At 49.7% G+C, this 23,453-nt stretch overlaps 1 protein-coding gene across 1 annotated transcript in view; it reads left to right on the top strand.

Moving 5' to 3' along the window:
- smarca2 (SWI/SNF related, matrix associated, actin dependent regulator of chromatin, subfamily a, member 2) overlaps positions 1–23,453 on the top strand; it is a 70,617-nt gene that overhangs the window by 38,149 nt on the left and 9,015 nt on the right. Inside the window, exons 9-13 of the mRNA XM_064937940.1 lie at positions 6,501–6,674; positions 7,543–7,716; positions 7,893–7,943; positions 9,272–9,402; positions 9,502–9,559. Coding sequence (XP_064794012.1) covers positions 6,501–6,674; positions 7,543–7,716; positions 7,893–7,943; positions 9,272–9,402; positions 9,502–9,559 — 588 coding nt within the window. The remainder of the gene's footprint in view (positions 1–6,500; positions 6,675–7,542; positions 7,717–7,892; positions 7,944–9,271; positions 9,403–9,501; positions 9,560–23,453) is intronic.

Here is a 23,453-nt window from a genome sequence, read left to right on the forward strand (position 1 = left end):
TTTACACTGTTGGTGACGGCAAGATGGAGATTGTGGCCAAAGCAATTTATTTGCCTCACTGCAGCCACAATATTGGCCCCGTTGTCTGTGGTGATATAGGACAGTTTATTTTCATCAAGGTCCCAGTCAAGCAGTCCCAAACGCAGGTCTTCGGTCAGGTTGTCGGCTGTGCGGGATTCCAGCGTGTAGGGATGGAGCCAGGATTCATCCAGATGCAGCATTCAGGCCAAAGAGTTCAATCTTGGTTTCATCAGACAAAATACCAGTTTCTCATGGTCTGAGAGTCCTTTAGGTGCCTTTTGGCAAACTCCAAGCGGGTTGTCATGTGCCTTTTGGCAAACTCCAAGCGGGTTGTCAGGTGCCTTTTGGCAAACTCCAAGCGGGATGTCAGGTGCCTTTTGGCAAACTCCAAGCGGGTTGTCATGTGCCTTTTGGCAAACTCCAAGCGGGTTGTCATGTGCCTTTTGCACCCTACCTGTCTGAACCTGTTTTCACTTTGTCATTATGGGGTATTATGTGTATATATTGTTTTATTCATTTTACAATGGGGCTGTAACGTAACGTGGAAGAAGGGAAGGGGTCTGAATACTTTCTGAGTGCACTGTAGGCCGTAGGATGGTTTATCCACAGGTGGTTACGAAGATTTGTGGTGCTGGAATTCATAGTTATGTTTTTGCGCTTATTCTGCAAACAGACTGGTGCAAGTCATCTGGTTCTCCTTCATTAGGTTTGAAACCAAAATGTGCTCAAAATGTTGATGCTATGTATTTTGTTGCTCCGAGAGCCATCTTTTTCACCTGACTCCTCCGATCTATTGAACAATGAAGAAGACCGCAGGTGAAGGGCAGAGGCTACCCATGTACCCCCACCCTATAAGCTATAATATATATAGGTTCCCCCCAGTCCCCACTTGTCATCCCACCCCTATTCAATGAACTGAATTGATCTTCAACCCACCCATCGCATATAGCGGATTTTGGCACAGATAGTTGGAAAAGGGGGACATGTGTCCATTTTTAATAGACAGACTAAGTTAGCATAATAATATCAATGGTAACACACCTCCTATGGGTAACATATATCTACATTAAATAAAGTTGCTGAAACATTTTATTTATGATTTTGACGGTTATATTATTTTCATCTAACATCCCCAATGTCACAGTTAACAAATTACTGTCACAGCCCTAATAATGTTTCCCCTCTGTTTCACAGCCCTAATAATGTCCCCCTCTGTGTCACAGCCCTAATAATGTCCCCCTCTGTTTCACAGCCCTAATAATGTTTCCCCTCTGTTTCACAGCCCTAATAATGTCCCCCCTCTGTTTCACAGCCCTAATAATGTCCCCCCTCTGTTTCACAGCCCTAATAATGTTCCCCCTCTGTTTCACAGCCCTAATAATGTCCCCCCTCTGTGTCACAGCCCTAATAATGTTCCCCTCTGTGTCACATCCCTAATAATGTCCCCCCTCTGTTTCACAGCCCTAATAATGTTCCCCCTCTGTTTCACAGCCCTAATAATGTTCCCCTCTGTTTCACAGCCCTAATAATGTTTCCCCTCTGTTTCACAGCCCTAATAATGTCCCCCCTCTGTGTCACAGCCCTAATAATGTTCCCCCTCTGTGTCACAGCCCTAATAATGTCCCCCCTCTGTTTCACAGCCCTAATAATGTTCCCCCTCTGTGTCACAGCCCTAATAATGTCCCCCCTCTGTTTCACAGCCCTAATAATGTCCCCCCTCTGTTTCACAGCCCTAATAATGTTTCCCCTCTGTTTCACAGTCCTAATAATGTCCCCCCTCTGTTTCACATCCCTAATAATGTTTCCCCTCTGTTTCACAGCCCTAATAATGTTCCCCTCTGTTTCACAGCCCTAATAATGTTTCCCCTCTGTTTCACAGCCCTAATAATGTTCCCCCTCTGTTTCACAGCCCTAATAATGTTCCCCCTCTGTTTCACAGCCCTAATAATGTCCCCCTCTGTGTCACAGCCCTAATAATGTCCCCCCTCTGTGTCACAGCCCTAATAATGTTTCCCCTCTGTTTCACATCCCTAATAATGTTCCCCCTCTGTGTCACAGCCCTAATAATGTTTCCCCTCTGTTTCACAGCCCTAATAATGTCCCCCCTCTGTTTCACAGCCCTAATAATGTTTCCCCTCTGTTTCACAGCCCTAATAATGTTTCCCCTCTGTTTCACAGCCCTAATAATGTTCCCCCTCTGTTTCACAGCCCTAATAATGTTTCCCCTCTGTTTCACATCCCTAATAATGTTCCCCCTCTGTGTCACAGCCCTAATAATGTTTCCCCTCTGTTTCAAAGCCCTAATAATGTCCCCCCTCTGTTTCACAGCCCTAATAATGTTTCCCCTCTGTTTCACAGCCCTAATAATGTTTCCCCTCTGTTTCACAGCCCTAATAATGTTTCCCCTCTGTTTCACAGCCCTAATAATGTCCCCCCTCTGTTTCACAGCCCTAATAATGTCCCCCTCTGTTTCACAGCCCTAATAATGTCCCCCCTCTGTGTCACAGCCCTAATAATGTTTCCCCTCTGTTTCACATCCCTAATAATGTTCCCCCTCTGTGTCACAGCCCTAATAATGTCCCCCTCTCTGTCCCCCTTCACAGCCCTAATAATGTTCCCCCTCTGTGTCACAGCCCTAATAATGTCCCCCTCTGTTTCACAGCCCTAATAATGTCCCCCCTCTGTTTCACAGCCCTAATAATGTTCCCCCATCTGTTTCACAGCCCTAATAATGTGTCACAGCCCTAATAATGTTTCCCCATCTGTTTCACAGCCCTAATAATGTCCCCCCTCTGTTTCACAGCCCTAATAATGTCCCCCCTCTGTTTCACAGCCCTAATAATGTCCCCCCATCTGTTTCACAGCCCTAATAATGTTCCCCCTCTGTGTCACAGCCCTAATAATGTCCCCCCTCTGTTTCACAGCCCTAATAATGTCCCCCATCTGTTTCACAGCCCTAATAATGTCCCCCCTCTGTTTCACAGCCCTAATAATGTTTCCCCTCTGTTTCACAGCCCTAATAATGTTCCCCCTCTGTTTCACAGCCCTAATAATGTTCCCCCTCTGTTTCACAGCCCTAATAATGTCCCCCTCTGTTTCACAGCCCTAATAATGTTCCCCCTCTGTGTCACAGCCCTAATAATGTTTCCCCTCTGTTTCACAGCCCTAATAATGTTCCCCCTCTGTGTCACAGCCCTAATAATGTTCCACAGCCCTGTTTCACAGCCCTAATAATGTCCCCCTCTTTTCACAGCCCTAATAATGTCCCCCTCTGTGTCACAGCCCTAATAATGTCCCCCTCTGTTTCACAGCCCTAATAATGTCCCCCCTCTGTTTCACAGCCCTAATAATGTCCCCCTCTGTTTCACAGCCCTAATAATGTTTCCCCTCTGTTTCACAGCCCTAATAATGTTTCCCCTCTGTTTCACAGCCCTAATAATGTTCCCCCTCTGTTTCACAGCCCTAATAATGTTTCCCCTCTGTTTCACAGCCCTAATAATGTTTCCCCTGTTTCACAGCCCTAATAATGTTCCCCCTCTGTGTCACAGCCCTAATAATGTCCCCCCTCTGTTTCACAGCCCTAATAATGTCCCCCTCTGTTTCACAGCCCTAATAATGTTCCCCCTCTGGTCACAGCCCTAATAATGTTTCCCTCTGTTTCACAGCCCTATAATGTTCCCCCATCTGTTTCACAGCCCTAATAATGTCCCCCCTCTGTTTCACAGCCCTAATAATGTCCCCCCTCTGTTTCACAGCCCTAATAATGTTTCCCCTCTGTTTCACAGCCCTAATAATGTTTCCCCTCTGTTTCACAGCCCTAATAATGTCCCCCCTCTGTTTCACAGCCCTAATAATGTCCCCCTCTGTTTCACAGCCCTAATAATGTTCCCCCTCTGTGTCACAGCCCTAATAATGTCCCCCCTCTGTTTCACAGCCCTAATAATGTTTCCCCTCTGTTTCACAGCCCTAATAATGTTCCCCCTCTGTGTCACAGCCCTAATAATGTCCCCCTCTGTTTCAGAGCCCTAATGTTTCCCCTCTGGCCCTAATAATGTTTCCCTCTGTTTCACAGCCCTAATAATGTCCCCCTCTGTTTCACAGCCCTAATAATGTTTCCCCTCTGTTTCACAGCCCTAATAATGTCCCCCTCTGTTTCACAGCCCTAATAATGTCCCCCTCTGTTTCACAGCCCTAATAATGTCCCCCTCTGTTTCACAGCCCTAATAATGTCCCCCTCTGTTTCACAGCCCTAATAATGTTCCCCATGGTGAGTTTCACAGCCCTAATAATGTTCCCCCTCTGTTTCACAGCCCTAATAATGTTTCCCCTCTGTTTCACAGCCCTAATAATGTCCCCCCTCTGTTTCACAGCCCTAATAATGTTTCCCCTCTGTTTCACAGCCCTAATAATGTCCCCCTCTGTTTCACAGCCCTAATAATGTCCCCCTCTGTTTCACAGCCCTAATAATGTTTCACAGCCCTAGTAATGTCCCCATCTGTTTCACAGCCCTAATAATGTTTCCCCTCTGTTTCACAGCCCTAATAATGTCCCCCCTCTGTGTCACAGCCCTAATAATGTTTCCCCTCTGTTTCACAGCCCTAATAATGTTTCCCCTCTGTTTCACAGCCCTAATAATGTTCCCCCTCTGTTTCACAGCCCTAATAATGTCCCCCTCTGTTTCACAGCCCTAATAATGTTCCCCCTCTGTTTCACAGCCCTAATAATGTCCCCCCTCTGTTTCACAGCCCTAATAATGTCCCCCTCTGTTTCACAGCCCTAATAATGTTTCCCCTCTGTTTCACAGCCCTAATAATGTTTCCCCTCTGTTTCACAGCCCTGAGTTTCACAGCCCTAATAATGTTCCCCCTCTGTTTCACAGCCCTAAGAATGAGGTGTCACAGCCCTAATAATGTTTCCCCTCTGTTTCACAGCCCTAATAATGTCCCCCTCTGTGTCACAGCCCTAATAATGTTCCCTCTGTGTCACAGCCCTAATAATGTTCCCCCTCTGTTTCACAGCCCTAATAATGTTCCCCCTCTGTTTCACAGCCCTAATAATGTTCCCCCTCTGTTTCACCCCTAATGTTTCCCTCTGTTTCACAGCCCTAATAATGTTTCCCCTCTGTTTCACAGTTTCCCCTCTGTTTCACAGCCCTAATAATGTTCCCCTCTGTTTCACAGCCCTAATAATGTTTCCCCTCTGTGTCACAGCCCTAATAATGTTCCCCCTCTGTGTCACAGCCCTAATAATGTTTCCCCTCTGTTTCACAGTCCTAATAATGTTTCCCCTCTGTTTCACAGCCCTAATAATGTTTCCCCTCTGTTTCACAGCCCTAATAATGTTTCCCCTCTGTTTCACAGCCCTAATAATGTTCCCCCTCTGTTTCACAGCCCTAATAATGTTCCCCCTCTGTGTCACAGCCCTAATAATGTTTCCCCCTCTGTGTCACAGCCCTAATAATGTTCCCCTCTGTGTCACAGCCCTAATAATGTTTCCCCCTCTGTTTCACAGCCCTAATAATGTTTCCCCTCTGTTTCACAGCCCTAATAATGTTCCCCCTCTGTTTCACAGCCCTAATAATGTTCCCCCTCTGTTTCACAGCCCTAATAATGTTCCCCCTCTGTTTCACAGCCCTAATAATGTTCTGTGTCACAGCCCTAATAATGTCCCCCCTCTGTTTCACAGCCCTAATAATGTCCCCCTCTGTTTCACAGCCCTAATAATGTTCCCCCTCTGTTTCACAGCCCTAATAATGTCCCCCCTCTGTTTCACAGCCCTAATAATGTTTCCCCTCTGTTTCACAGCCCTAATAATGTTTCTCTGTTTCACAGCCCTAATAATGTTCCCCCCATCTGTTTCACAGCCCTAATAATGTTCCCCCTCTGTTTCACAGCCCTAATAATGTTCCCCCTCTGTTTCACAGCCCTAATAATGTTTCCCCCATCTGTTTCACAGCCCTAATAATGTTCCCCCTCTGTGTCACAGCCCTAATAATGTCCCCCCTCTGTTTCACAGCCCTAATAATGTCCCCCTCTGTTTCACAGCCCTAATAATGTTCCCCCTCTGTGTCACAGCCCTAAAATGTCCCCCTCTGTTTCACAGCCCTAATAATGTCCCCTCTGTGTCACAGCCCTAATAATGTTCCCCCTCTGTTTCACAGCCCTAATAATGTCCCCCTCTGTTTCACAGCCAGTTCCCCCTCTGTTTCACATGATGTCCCCTCTGTGGCCCTAATAATGTTCCCCTCTGTGTCACAGCCCTAATAATGTCCCCCTCTGTTTCACAGCCCTAATAATGTCCCCCTCTGTTTCACAGCCCTAATAATGTTCCCCCTCTGTGTCACAGCCCTAATAATGCCCCCCATTTCACAGCCCTAATAATGTCCCCCCTCTGTGTCACAGCCCTAATAATGTCCCCCCTCTGTTTCACAGCCCTAATAATATGTTTGGTAACATGTTCTTCCTTTGTCGCGCTCTCAGGAGTATCTGAACAGCATCCTGCAGCATGCCAAGGACTTTAAGGACTACCACCGCTCTATCACTGCCAAGATGCAGAAGCAGAACAAGGCCATCACCACCTGGCACACTAACACAGAGAGAGAACAGAAGAAAGAGACAGAGAGGATCGAGAAGGAGAGGATGAGGAGACTCATGGTGAGTTAGAGGAGAGGATGAAGAGGGGAAGAGACTCATGGTGAGTTAGAGGAGAGGATGAAGAGGGGAAGAGACTCATGGTGAGTTAGAGGAGAGGATGAAGAGGGGAGGGGACTCATGGTGAGTTAGAGGAGAGGATGAAGAGGGGAGGAGACTCATGGTGAGTTAGAGGAGAGGATGATGAGGAGGAGAGGATGAAGAGGGGAGAAGACTCATGGTGAGTTAGAGGAGAGGATGAAGAGGGGAGGAGACTCATGGTGAGTTAGAGAAGAGGATGATGAGAAGTAGAGGATGAAGAGGGGAGGAGACTCATGGTGAGTTAGAGGAGAGGATGATGAGGAGGAGAGGATGAAGAGGGGAGGAGACTCATGGTGAGTTAGAGGAGAGGATGATGAGGAGGAGAGGATGAAGAGGGTCATGGTGAGTTAGAGGAGAGGATGAAGAGGAGGAGACTCATGGTGAGTTAGAGAAGAGGATGATGAGAAGTAGAGGATGAAGAGGGGAGGAGACTCATGGTGAGTTAGAGGAGAGGATGATGAGGAGGAGAGAATGAAGAGGGGAGGAGACTCATTGTGAGTTAGAGGAGAGGATGAAGACGAGAGGAGACTCATGGTGAGTTGGAGGAGAGGATGAAGAGGGGAGGAGATTCATGGTGAGTTAGCGGAGAGGATGATGAGGAGGAGAGGATGAAGAGGGGAAGAGACTCATGGTGAGTTAGAGAAGAGGATGATGAGAAGTAGAGGATGAGGAGGGGAGGATGAGGAGAGGAGGATGAGGGAAGGATGAGGAGGGCTACAGGAAGCTTTTAAAGTTAGTCCTTTTTGTTTCCCCTGTTGACCTCTAACCTTTAAAATTCCTGTCTGTGCAGGCGGAGGATGAGGAGGGCTACAGGAAGCTGATCGACCAGAAGAAGGACAAGCGTCTGGCGTATTTGCTGCAGCAGACTGACGAGTACGTAGCTAACCTCACTGACCTAGTCTACGAACACAAGGCTGCACAGGCAGCCAACATGAAGAAGAAGAAGAAGAAGCAGAAGAAGAAGGTGAGAGTTCTACACAGGTCACAGTTCAAATCTGGAGACCCAATGATATCTGTCTGGGGAAGCACTGATACCATGTTAGCAACATCATTATAGATCTGTGAGATTTAGTGCTGTGTCACTAGCAGCTTCCTGTTAATGTACCGGGTCTCACCTGTCCTGTCCTATCTGACCCATAGAATATTGATGAGAGCGGGGAAGGGATGAGTGGCATCGGGCCTGACGGGGAGGTAAGATTATAACACAACTCTATAGACTGAATGTTGATGGTCCTGAAGCATCTCTTTGTACCAGTTGTATTGACTTCTGTAGTGGCTAAATAAGTGTGTTTTCCCTCCAGTCCATGGATGATGTCTGTGGTAATATTGTGTTGTCCCTCCAGCCCATGGATGATGTCTGTAGTAATAGTGTGTTGTCCCTCCAGCCCATGGATGATGTCTGTACTAATAGTGTGTTGTCCCTCCAGCCCATGGATGATGTCTGTAGTAATAGTGTGTTGTCCCTCCAGCCCATGGATGATGTCTGTAGTAATAGTGTGTTGTCCCTCCAGCCAATGGATGATGTCTGTAGTAATAGTGTGTTGTCCCTCCAGCCCATGGATGATGTCTGTACTAATAGTGTGTTGTCCCTCCAGCCAATGGATGATGTCTGTAGTAATAGTGTGTTGTCCCTCCAGCCCATGGATGATGTTTGTAGTAATAGTGTGTTGTCCCTCCAGCCCATGGATGATGTCTGTAGTAATAGTGTGTTGTCCCTCCAGCCAATGGATGATGTCTGTAGTAATAGTGTGTTGTCCCTCCAGCCCATGGATGATGTCTGTACTAATAGTGTGTTGTCCCTCCAGCCCATGGATGATGTCTGTACTAATAGTGTGTTGTCCCTCCAGCCAATGGATGATGTCTGTAGTAATAGTGTGTTGTCCCTCCAGCCCATGGATGATGTCTGTACTAATAGTGTGTTGTCCCTCCAGCCAATGGATGATGTCTGTAGTAATAGTGTGTTGTCCCTCCAGTCCATGGATGATGTCTGTGGTAATAGTGTGTTGTCCCTCCAGCCCATGGATGATGTCTGTAGTAATAGTGTGTTGTCCCTCCAGCCCATGGATGATGTCTGTGGTAATAGTGTGTTGTCCCTCCAGCCCATGGATGATGTCTGTAGTAATAGTGTGTTGTCCCTCCAGCCCATGGATGATGTCTGTAGTAATAGTGTGTTGTCCCTCCAGCCCATGGATGATGTCTGTGGTAATAGTGTGTTGTCCCTCCAGCCCATGGATGATGTCTGTGGTAATAGTGTGTTGTCCCTCCAGCCCATGGATGATGTCTGTAGTAATAGTGTGTTGTCCCTCCAGCCCATGGATGATGTCTGTGGTAATAGTGTGTTGTCCCTCCAGCCCATGGATGATGTCTGTAGTAATAGTGTGTTGTCCCTCCAGCCCATGGATGATGTCTGTGGTAATAGTGTGTTGTCCCTCCAGCCCATGGATGATGTCTGTAGTAATAGTGTGTTGTCCCTCCAGCCCATGGATGATGTCTGTGGTAATAGTGTGTTGTCCCTCCAGCCCATGGATGAGAGCAGTCAGATGAGTGAGCTGCCAGTCAAAGTGATCCAGACAGAAACAGGGAAGGTTCTGCAGGGGCTCGACGCCCCCAGGTCCTCACAGTTGGAGGCCTGGCTAGAGATGAACCCTGGGTAAGACACATGAGAACGTCCTGCATTATTTATCTTTTCTAGTTTGTTGTATCATATTGTTTGACTTGTAACCCGTCATTTTCCTTCTTTTGAACTCAGATATGAAGTAGCCCCAAGGTCAGACAGTGAAGAGAGCGGCTCAGAGTTTGAGGACGAGGTGAGTCTCATCTCTGTAAAGCTGACAGCCCATAGAGTTTAGAGGTCGACCGATTAATCGAAATGGCCGATTAATTAGGGCCGAGTTCAAGTTTTCATAACATTCGGAAATCTGTATTTTTGGGTGCCGATTTCCGATTATTTTTTTAAAATACCTTTTATTTAACTATGCAAGTCAGTTAAGAACACATTCTTATTTTCAATGACGGCCTAGGAACTGTGGGTTAACTGCCTGTTCAGGGGCAGAATGACAGATTTTCACCTTGTCAGCTCAGGGGTTTCAATCTTGCAACCGCACAGTTAACTAGTCCAACGCTCTAACCATTGCACTCCACGAGTAGCCTGCCTGTTACGCAAATGTAACAGAAGCCAAGGTAAATTGCTAGCTAGCATTAAACTTATCTTATAAAAAACCATCAATCATAATCACTAGTTATAACTACTAATCCAGTTTAGCATGCAATATTAACCAGGTGAAATTGTGTCATTTCTCTTGCATTCGTTGCACGCAGAGTCAGGGTACAGTGCCTTGCGAAAGTATTCGGCCCCCTTGAACTTTGCGACCTTTTGCCACATTTCAGGCTTCAACCATAAAGATATAAAACTGTATTTTTTTGTGAAGAATCAACAAGTGGGACACAATCATGAAGTGGAACGACATTTATTGGATATTTTAAACTTTTTTAACAAATCAAAAACTGAAAAATTGGGCGTGCAAAATTATTCAGCCCCTTTACTTTCAGTGCAGCAAGCTCTCTCCAGAAGTTCAGTGAGGATCTCTGAATGATCCAATGTTGACCTAAATGACTAATGATGATAAATACAATCCACCTGTGTGTAATCAAGTCTCCGTATAAATGCACCTGCACTGTGATAGTCTCAGAAGTCCGTTAAAAGCGCAGAGAGCATCATGAAGAACAAGGAACACACCAGGCAGGTCCGAGATACTGTTGTGAAGAAGTTTAAAGCCGGATTTGGATACAAAAAGATTTCCCAAGCTTTAAACATCCCAAGGAGCACTGTGCAAGCGATAATATTGAAATGGAAGGAGTATCAGACCACTGCAAATCTACCAAGACCTGGCCGTCCCTCTAAACCTTCAGCTCATTCAAGGAGAAGACTGATCAGAGATGCAGCCAAGAGGCCCATGATCACTCTGGATGAACTGCAGAGATCTACAGCTGAGGTGGGAGACTGTCCATAGGACAACAATCAGTCGTATATTGCACAAATCTGGCCTTTATGGAAGAGTGGCAAGAAGAAAGCCATTTCTTAAAGATATCCATAAAAAGTGTCGTTTAAAGTTTGCCACAAGCCACCTGGGAGACACACCAAACATGTGGAAGAAGGTGCTCTGGTCAGATGAAACCAAAATTGAACTTTTTGGCAACAATGCAAAACGTTATGTTTGGCGTAAAAGCAACACAGCTTATCACCCTGAACACACCATACCCACTGTCAAACATGGTGGTGGCAGCATCATGGTTTGGGCCTGCTTTTCTTCAGCAGGGACAGGGAAGATGGTTAAAATTGATGGGAAGATGGATGGAGCCAAATACAGGACCATTCTGGAAGAAAACCTAATGGAGTCTGCAAAAGACGTGAGACTGGGACATTGTCTTCCAACAAGATAATGATCCAAAATCTACAATGGAATGGTTCAAAAATAAACATATCCAGGTGTTAGAATGGCCAAGTCAAAGTCCAGACCTGAATCCAATCGAGAATCTGTGGAAAGAACTGAAAACTGCTGTTCACAAATGCTCTCCATCCAACCTCACTGAGCTCGAGCTGTTTTGCAAGGAGGAATGGGAACAAATTTCAGTCTCTCGATGTGCAAAACTGATAGAGACATACCCCAAGCGACTTACAGCTGTAATCGCAGCAAAAGGTGGCACTACAAAGTATTAACTTAAGGGGGCTGAATAATTTTGCACCCCCAATTTTTCAGTTTTTGATTTGTTAAAAAAGTTTGAAATATCCAATAAATGTCGTTCCACTTCATGATTGTGTCCCACTTGTTGTTGATTCTTCACAAAAAATGCAGTTTTTTATCTTTATGTTTGAAGCCTGAAATGTGGCAAAAGGTCGCAAAGTTCAAGGGGGCCGAATACTTTCGCAAGGCACTGTATATGCAACAGTTTAAGCTGCCTGGCTCATTGCGAACTAATTTGCCAGAATTTTACATAATTATGACATAACATTGAAGGTTGTGCAATGTAACAAGAATATTTAGACTTAGGGATGCCACCCGTTAGATAAAATACCGAACGGTTCCGTATTTCACTGAAATAATAAACGTTTTGTTTTCGAAATTATAGTTTCCGGATTCGATCATATTAATGACCAATGGCTCGTATTTCTGTGTGTTATTATGTTATAATTAAGTCTGATTTGATAGAGCAGTCTGACTGAGCAGCAGCAGGCCCGTAATCATTCATTCAAACAGCACTTTCGTGTGTTTTGCCAGCAGCTCTTCACAAGCACAGCGCTGTTTATGACTTCAAGCCTATCAGCCTAATGGTGTAACCAATGAGAAATGGCAAGCTAGTTAGCTGGGTGTGCGCTAATACTGTTTCAAACATCACTCGCTTTTAGATTTGGAGTAGTTATTCCCCTTGCGCTGCAGCTTTTGTGGAGCGATGGGTAACGATGCTTTGAGTGTGGCTGTTGTCGATGTGTTCCTGGTTCGAGCACAGGTAGGGGCGAGGAGGGGGACGGAAGCTATACTGTTACACTGGCAATACCAAAGTGCCTATAAGAACATCCAATAGTCAAAGGTATATGACATACAAATGGTATAGAGAGAAATAGTCCTATAATAACTACAACCTAAAACTTCTTACCTGGGAATATTGAGGACTCATGTTAAAAGGAACCACCAGCTTTCATATGTTCTCATGTTCTGATCAAGGAACTTAAAGTTAGCTTTCTTACATAGCACATATTGCACTTTTACTTTCTTCTCCAACACTTTGTTTTTGCATTATTTACACCAAATTGAACATGTTTCATTACTTATTTGAGGCTAAATTGATTTTAATGATGTTTTATATTAAGTTAAAATAAGTGTTAATTCAGTATTGTTGTAATTGTCATTATTACAAATAAAAACAATCGGCCGATTAATCGGTATCGGCTTTTTTTGGTCCTCCAATAATCGGTATCGGCATTGAAAAATTATAATCGGTCGACCTCTAATAGAGTTATATTGAGTCAAACCCTACTACACCAGACCTCTACACAATGACAGCCCACTACTCCCCTCAGCTGTCAGCTCCTACAGATGTCTGACTCCTTTTGTCTTTACTTAGCTTCATTAGAGCTTCAAACAGCCTCCCTGTCATCTTCTCTTCTTCCTAAATATGTCCTCTGTGGAGGAGCTTTTAACGCACAGTGCCATGAAAGAGTATTTGCCCCCTTTCTGATTTTCTTTTTTTGCATATTTTTGATACTGAATGTTGTCAGATCTTCAGTTGAAACCTAATATTAGATCAAGGGAACCTGAGTTTACAAATAACAAAAAAAATGATACTTATTTTATTTATTTAATTAACAAAGTTATGCAACAGCTAAGTGGTCCAGGTCCTGAGGCGGCAGAGCATCCCCAAACCATCACACTACCACCACCATGCTGGACCCCAAACCATCACACTACCACCACCATGCTGGACCCCAAACCATCACACTACCACCACCATGCTGGACCCCAAACCATCACACTACCACCACCATGCTGGACCCCAAACCATCACACTACCACCACCATGCTGGACCCCAAACCATCACACTACCACCACCATGCTGGACCCCAAACCATCACACTACCACCACCATGCTGGACCCCAAACCATCACACTACCACCACCATGCTGGACCCCAAACCATCACACTACCACCACCATGCTGGACCCCAAACCATCACACTACCACCACCATGCTGGACCCCAAACCATCACACTACCACCACCATGCTGGACCCCAAACCATCACACTACCACCACCATGCTGGACCCCAAACCATCACACTACCACCACCATGCTGGACCCCAAACCATCACACTACCACCACCATGCTGGACCCCAAACCATCACACTACCACCACCATGCTGGACCCCAAACCATCACACTACCACCACCATGCTGGACCCCAAACCATCACACTACCACCACCATGCTGGACCCCAAACCATCACACTACCACCACCATGCTGGACCCCAAACCATCACACTACCACCACCATGCTGGACCCCAAACCATCACACTACCACCACCATGCTGGACCCCAAACCATCACACTACCACCACCATGCTGGACCCCAAACCATCACACTACCACCACCATGCTGGACCCCAAACCATCACACTACCACCACCATGCTGGACCCCAAACCATCACACTACCACCACCATGCTGGACCCCAAACCATCACACTACCACCACCATGCTGGACCCCAAACCATCACACTACCACCACCATGCTGGACCCCAAACCATCACACTACCACCACCATGCTGGACCCCAAACCATCACACTACCACCACCATGCTGGACCCCAAACCATCACACTACCACCACCATGCTGGACCCCAAACCATCACACTACCACCACCATGCTGGACCCCAAACCATCACACTACCACCACCATGCTGGACCCCAAACCATCACACTACCACCACCATGCTGGACCCCAAACCATCACACTACCACCACCATGCTGGACCCCAAACCATCACACTACCACCACCATGCTGGACCCCAAACCATCACACTACCACCACCATGCTGGACCCCAAACCATCACACTACCACCACCATGCTGGACCCCAAACCATCACACTACCACCACCATGCTGGACCCCAAACCATCACACTACCACCACCATGCTGGACCCCAAACCATCACACTACCACCACCATGCTGGACCCCAAACCATCACACTACCACCACCATGCTGGACCCCAAACCATCACACTACCACCACCATGCTGGACCCCAAACCATCACACTACCACCACCATGCTGGACCCCAAACCATCACACTACCACCACCATGCTGGACCCCAAACCATCACACTACCACCACCATGCTGGACCCCCAAACCATCAAACCATCACACTACCACCACCATGCTGGACCCCAAACCATCACACTACCACCACCATGCTGGACCCCAAACCATCACACTACCACCACCATGCTGGACCCCAAACCATCACACTACCACCACCATGCTGGACCCCAAACCATCACACTACCACCACCATGCTGGACCCCAAACCATCACACTACCACCACCATGCTGGACCCCAAACCATCACACTACCACCACCATGCTGGACCCCAAACCATCACACTACCACCACCATGCTGGACCCCAAACCATCACACTACCACCACCATGCTGGACCCCAAACCATCACACTACCACCACCATGCTGGACCCCAAACCATCACACTACCACCACCATGCTGGACCCCAAACCATCACACTACCACCACCATGCTGGACCCCAAACCATCACACTACCACCACCATGCTGGACCCCAAACCATCACTCTACCACCACCATGCTGGACCCCAAACCATCACACTACCACCACCATGCTGGACCCCAAACCATCACACTACCACCACCATGCTGGACCCCAAACCATCACACTACCACCACCATGCTGGACCCCAAACCATCACACTACCACCACCATGCTGGACCCCAAACCATCACACTACCACCACCATGCTGGACCCCAAACCATCACACTACCACCACCATGCTGGACCCCAAACCATCACACTACCACCACCATGCTGGACCCCAAACCATCACACTACCACCACCATGCTGGACCATCCAAACCATCCCCACTACCACCACCATGCTGGACCCCAAACCATCACACTACCACCACCATGCTGGACCCCAAACCATCACACTACCACCACCATGCTGGACCCCAAACCATCACACTACCACCACCATGCTGGACCCCAAACCATCACACTACCACCACCATGCTGGACCCCAAACCATCACACTACCACCACCATGCTGGACCCCAAACCATCACACTACCACCACCATGCTGGACCCCAAACCATCACACTACCACCACCATGCTGGACCCCAAACCATCACACTACCACCACCATGCTGGACCCCAAACCATCACACTACCACCACCATGCTGGACCCCAAACCATCACACTACCACCACCATGCTGGACCCCAAACCATCACACTACCACCACCATGCTGGACCCCAAACCATCACACTACCACCACCATGCTGGACCCCAAACCATCACACTACCACCACCATGCTGGACCCCAAACCATCACACTACCACCACCATGCTGGACCCCAAACCATCACACTACCACCACCATGCTGGACCCCAAACCATCACACTACCACCACCATGCTGGACCCCAAACCATCACACTACCACCACCATGCTGGACCCCAAACCATCACACTACCACCACCATGCTGGACCCCAAACCATCACACTACCACCACCATGCTGGACCCCAAACCATCACACTACCACCACCATGCTGGACCCCAAACCATCACACTACCACCACCATGCTGGACCCCAAACCATCACACTACCACCACCATGCTGGACCCCAAACCATCACACTACCACCACCATGCTGGACCCCAAACCATCACACTACCACCACCATGCTGGACCCCAAACCATCACACTACCACCACCATGCTGGACCCCAAACCATCACACTACCACCACCATGCTGGACCCCAAACCATCACACTACCACCACCATGCTGGACCCCAAACCATCACACTACCACCACCATGCTGGACCCCAAACCATCACACTACCACCACCATGCTGGACCCCAAACCATCACACTACCACCACCATGCTGGACCCCAAACCATCACACTACCACCACCATGCTGGACCCCAAACCATCACACTACCACCACCATGCTGGACCCCAAACCATCACACTACCACCACCATGCTGGACCCCAAACCATCACACTACCACCACCATGCTGGACCCCAAACCATCACACTACCACCACCATGCTGGACCCCAAACCATCACACTACCACCACCATGCTGGACCCCAAACCATCACACTACCACCACCATGCTGGACCCCAAACCATCACACTACCACCACCATGCTGGACCCCAAACCATCACACTACCACCACCATGCTGGACCCCAAACCATCACACTACCACCACCATGCTGGACCCCAAACCATCACACTACCACCACCATGCTGGACCCCAAACCATCACACTACCACCACCATGCTGGACCCCAAACCATCACACTACCACCACCATGCTGGACCCCAAACCATCACACTACCACCACCATGCTGGACCCCAAACCATCACACTACCACCACCATGCTGGACCCCAAACCATCACACTACCACCACCATGCTGGACCCCAAACCATCACACTACCACCACCATGCTGGACCCCAAACCATCACACTACCACCACCATGCTGGACCCCAAACCATCACACTACCACCACCATGCTGGACCCCAAACCATCACACTACCACCACCATGCTGGACCCCAAACCATCACTCTACCACCACCATGCTGGACCCCAAACCATCACACTACCACCACCATGCTGGACCCCAAACCATCACACTACCACCACCATGCTGGACCCCAAACCATCACACTACCACCACCATGCTGGACCCCAAACCATCACACTACCACCACCATGCTGGACCCCAAACCATCACACTACCACCACCATGCTGGACCCCAAACCATCACACTACCACCACCATGCTGGACCCCAAACCATCACACTACCACCACCATGCTGGACCCCAAACCATCACACTACCACCACCATGCTGGACCCCAAACCATCACACTACCACCACCATGCTGGACCCCAAACCATCACACTACCACCACCATGCTGGACCCCAAACCATCACACTACCACCACCATGCTGGACCCCAAACCATCACACTACCACCACCATGCTGGACCCCAAACCATCACACTACCACCACCATGCTGGACCCCAAACCATCACACTACCACCACCATGCTGGACCCCAAACCATCACACTACCACCACCATGCTGGACCCCAAACCATCACACTACCACCACCATGCTGGACCCCAAACCATCACACTACCACCACCATGCTGGACCCCAAACCATCACACTACCACCACCATGCTGGACCCCAAACCATCACACTACCACCACCATGCTGGACCCCAAACCATCACTCTACCACCACCATGCTGGACCCCAAACCATCACACTACCACCACCATGCTGGACCCCAAACCATCACACTACCACCACCATGCTGGACCCCAAACCATCACTCTACCACCACCATGCTGGACCCCAAACCATCACACTACCACCACCATGCTGGACCCCAAACCATCACACTACCACCACCATGCTGGACCCCAAACCATCACACTACCACCACCATGCTGGACCCCAAACCATCACACTACCACCACCATGCTGGACCCCAAACCATCACTCTACCAACACCATGCTGGACCCCAAACCATCACACTACCACCACCATGCTGGACCCCAAACCACCACACTACCACCATGATGGACCCCAAACCATCACACTACCACCACCATGCTGGACCCCAAACCATCACACTACCACCACCATGCTGGACCCCAAACCATCACACTACCACCACCATGCTGGACCCCAAACCATCACACTACCACCACCATGCTGGACCCCAAACCATCACACTACCACCACCATGCTGGACCCCAAACCATCACACTACCACCACCATGCTGGACCCCAAACCATCACTCTACCAACACCATGCTGGACCCCAAACCATCACACTACCACCACCATGCTGGACCCCAAACCATCACACTACCACCACCATGCTGGACCCCAAACCATCACTACCACCACCATGCTGGACCCCAAACCATCCTCTACCATGCTGGACCCCAAACCATCACTCTACCACCACCATGCTGGACCCCAAACCATCACTCTACCAACACCATGCTGGACCCCAAACCATCACACTACCACCACCATGCTGGACCCCAAACCATCACACTACCACCACCATGCTGGACCCCAAACCATCACACTACCACCACCATGCTGGACCCCAAACCATCACACTACCACCACCATGCTGGACCCCAAACCATCACACTACCACCACCATGCTGGACCCCAAACCATCACACTACTACCACCACCATGCTGGACCCCAAACCATCACTCTACCACCACCATGCTGGACCCCAAACCATCACTCTACCACCACCATGCTGGACCCCAAACCATCACTCTACCACCACCATGCTGGACCCCAAACCATCACTCTACCACCACCATGCTGGACCCCAAACCATCACACTACCAACACCATGCTGGACCCCAAACCATCACACTACCACCACCATGCTGGACCCCAAACCATCACACTACCACCACCATGCTGGACCCCAAACCATCACACTACCACCACCATGCTGGACCCCAAACCATCACACTACCACCACCATGCTGGACCCCAAACCATCACACTACCACCACCATGCTGGACCCCAAACCATCACACTACCACCACCATGCTGGACCCCAAACCATCACACTACCACCACCATGCTGGACCCCAAACCATCACACTACCACCACCATGCTGGACCCCAAACCATCACACTACCACCACCATGCTGGACCCCAAACCATCACACTACCACCACCATGCTGGACCCCAAACCATCACTCTACCACCACCATGCTGGACCCCAAACCATCACTCTACCACCACCATGCTGGACCCCAAACCATCACACTACCACCACCATGCTGGACCCCAAACCATCACACTACCAACACCATGCTGGACCCCAAACCATCACACTACCACCACCATGCTGGACCCCAAACCATCACACTACCACCACCATGCTGGACCCCAAACCATCACTCTACCACCACCATGCTGGACCCCAAACCATCACACTACCACCACCATGCTGGACCCCAAACCATCACACTACCACCACCATGCTGGACCCCAAACCATCACACTACCACCACCATGCTGGACCCCAAACCATCACACTACCACCACCATGCTGGACCCCAAACCATCACACTACCACCACCATGCTGGACCCCAAACCATCACACTACCACCATCCATGCTGGACCCCAAACCATCACACTACCACCACCATGCTGGACCCCAAACCATCACTCTACCACCACCATGCTGGACCCCAAACCATCACACTACCACCACCATACCACCACCATGCTGGACCCCAAACCATCACACTACCACCACCATGCTGGACCCCAAACCATCACACTACCACCACCATGCTGGACTGCCCCAAACCATCACACTACCACCACCATGCTGGACCCCAAACCATCACACTACCACCACCATGCTGGACCCCAAACCATCACACTACCACCACCATGCTGGACCCCAAACCATCACTGCTGGACCCCAAACCATCACACTGCTGGACCACCACCATGCTGGACCCCAAACCATCACACCACCACCATGCTGGACCCCAAACCATCCCACCACCATGCTGGACCCCAAACCATCACACTACCACCACCATGCTGGACCCCAAACCATCACACTACCACCACCATGCTGGACCCCAAACCATCACACTACCACCACCATGCTGGACCCCAAACCATCACTCTACCACCACCATGCTGGACATGCTGGACCCCAAACCATCACACTACCACCACCATGCTGGACCCCAAACCATCACACTACCACCACCATGCTGGACCCCAAACCATCACACTACCACCACCATGCTGGACCCCAAACCATCACTCTACCACCACCATGCTGGACCCCAAACCATCACACTACCACCACCATGCTGGACCCCAAACCATCACACTACCACCACCATGCTGGACCCCAAACCATCATGCTGGACCCCAAACTCACTCTACCACCATGCTGGACCCCAAACCATCACTCTACCACCACCATGCTGGACCCCAAACCATCACACTACCACCACCATGCTGGACCCCAAACCATCACACTACCACCACCATGCTGGACCCCAAACCATCACACTACCACCACCATGCTGGACCCCAAACCATCACACTGCTGGACCCCAAACCATCACACTACCACCACCATGCTGGACCCCAAACCATCACACTACCACCACCATGCTGGACCCCAAACCATCACACTACCACCACCATGCTGGACCCCAAACCATCACACTACCACCACCATGCTGGACCCCAAACCATCACTCTACCACCACCATGCTGGACCCCAAACCATCACACTACCACCACCATGCTGGACCCCAAACCATCACACTACCACCACCATGCTGGACCCCAAACCATCACTCTACCACCACCATGCTGGACCCCAAACCATCACACTACCACCACCATGCTGGACCCCAAACCATCACACTACCACCACCATGCTGGACCCCAAACCATCACTCTACCAACACCATGCTGGACCCCAAACCATCACTCTACCACCACCATGCTGGACCCCAAACCATCACTCTACCAACACCATGCTGGACCCCAAACCATCACACTACCACCACCATGCTGGACCCCAAACCATCACACTACCACCACCATGCTGGACCCCAAACCATCACACTACCACCACCATGCTGGACCCCAAACCATCACACTACCACCACCATGCTGGACCCCAAACCATCACACTACCAACACCATGCTGGACCCCAAACCATCACACTACCACCACCATGCTGGACCCCAAACCATCACTCTACCAACACCATGCTGGACCCCAAACCATCACTCTACCAACACCATGCTGGACCCCAAACCATCACTCTACCAACACCATGCTGGACCCCAAACCATCACTCTACCACCACCATGCTGGACCCCAAACCATCACTCTACCACCACCATGCTGGACCCCAAACCATCACTCTACCACCACCATGCTGGACCCCAAACCATCACCTACCAACACCATTCTGGACCCATCACACTACCACCACCATGCTGACCCCAAACCATCACACTACCACCACCATGCTGGACCCCAAACCATCACTCTACCACCACCATGCTGGACCCCAAACCATCACTCTACCACCACCATGCTGGACCCCAAACCATCACTCTACCAACACCATGCTGGACCCCAAACCATCACTCTACCACCACCATGCTGGACCCCAAACCATCACTCTACCAACACCATGCTGGACCCCAAACCATCACACTACCACCACCATGCTGGACCCCAAACCATCACACTACCACCACCATGCTGGACCCCAAACCATCACACTACCACCACCATGCTGGACCCCAAACCATCACACTACCACCACCATGCTGGACCCCAAACCATCACACTACCAACACCATGCTGGACCCCAAACCATCACACTACCACCACCATGCTGGACCCCAAACCATCACTCTACCAACACCATGCTGGACCCCAAACCATCACTCTACCAACACCATGCTGGACCCCAAACCATCACTCTACCAACACCATGCTGGACCCCAAACCATCACTCTACCACCACCATGCTGGACCCCAAACCATCACTCTACCACCACCATGCTGGACCCCAAACCATCACTCTACCAACACCATGCTGGACCCCAAACCATCACTCTACCAACACCATTCTGGACCCCAAACCATCACACTACCACCACCATGCTGACCCCAAACCATCACACTACCACCACCATGCTGGACTGAAACCATCACTCTACCACCACCATGCTGGACCCCAAACCATCATTCTACCACCACCATGCTGGACCCCAAACCATCACTCTACCACCACCATGCTGGACCCCAAACCATCACTCTACCAACACCATGCTGGACCCCAAACCATCACACTACCACCACCATGCTGGACCCCAAACCATCACACTACCACCACCATGCTGGACCCCAAACCATCACTCTACCACCACCATGCTGGACCCCAAACCATCACACTACCACCACCATGCTGGACCCCAAACCATCACACTACCACCACCATGCTGGACCCCAAACCATCACACTACCACCACCATGCTGGACCCCAAACCATCACTCTACCACCACCATGCTGGACCCCAAACCATCACTCTACCACCACCATGCTGGACCCCAAACCATCACTCTACCAACACCATGCTGGACCCCAAACCATCACACTACCACCACCATGCTGACCCCAAACCATCACACTACCACCACCATGCTGGACCCCAAACCATCACTCTACCACCACCATGCTGGACCCCAAACCATCACACTACCACCACCATGCTGGACCCCAAACCATCACACTACCACCACCATGCTGGACCACAAACCATCACTCTACCACCACCATGCTGGACCCCAAACCATCACTCTACCAACACCATGCTGGACCCCAAACCATCACTCTACCACCACCATGCTGGACCCCAAACCATCACTCTACCACCACCATGCTGGACCCCAAACCATCACACTACCACCACCATGCTGGACCCCAAACCATCACTCTACCACCACCATGCTGGACCCCCAAACCATCACACTACCACCACCATGCTGGACCCCAAACCATCACACTACCAACACCATGCTGGACCCCAAACCATCACTCTACCACCACCATGCTGGACCCCAAACCATCACTCTACCAACACCATGCTGGACCCCAAACCATCACTCTACCACCACCATGCTGGACCCCAAACCATCACTCTACCAACACCATGCTGGACCCCAAACCATCACTCTACCAACATCACACTTGACCTTTGATATGAGGTTCT

Source organism: Oncorhynchus masou, chromosome 25 (assembly GCF_036934945.1).
Source record: "Oncorhynchus masou masou isolate Uvic2021 chromosome 25, UVic_Omas_1.1, whole genome shotgun sequence".
In the NCBI taxonomy this organism is placed as follows: Eukaryota; Metazoa; Chordata; class Actinopteri; order Salmoniformes; family Salmonidae; genus Oncorhynchus; species Oncorhynchus masou.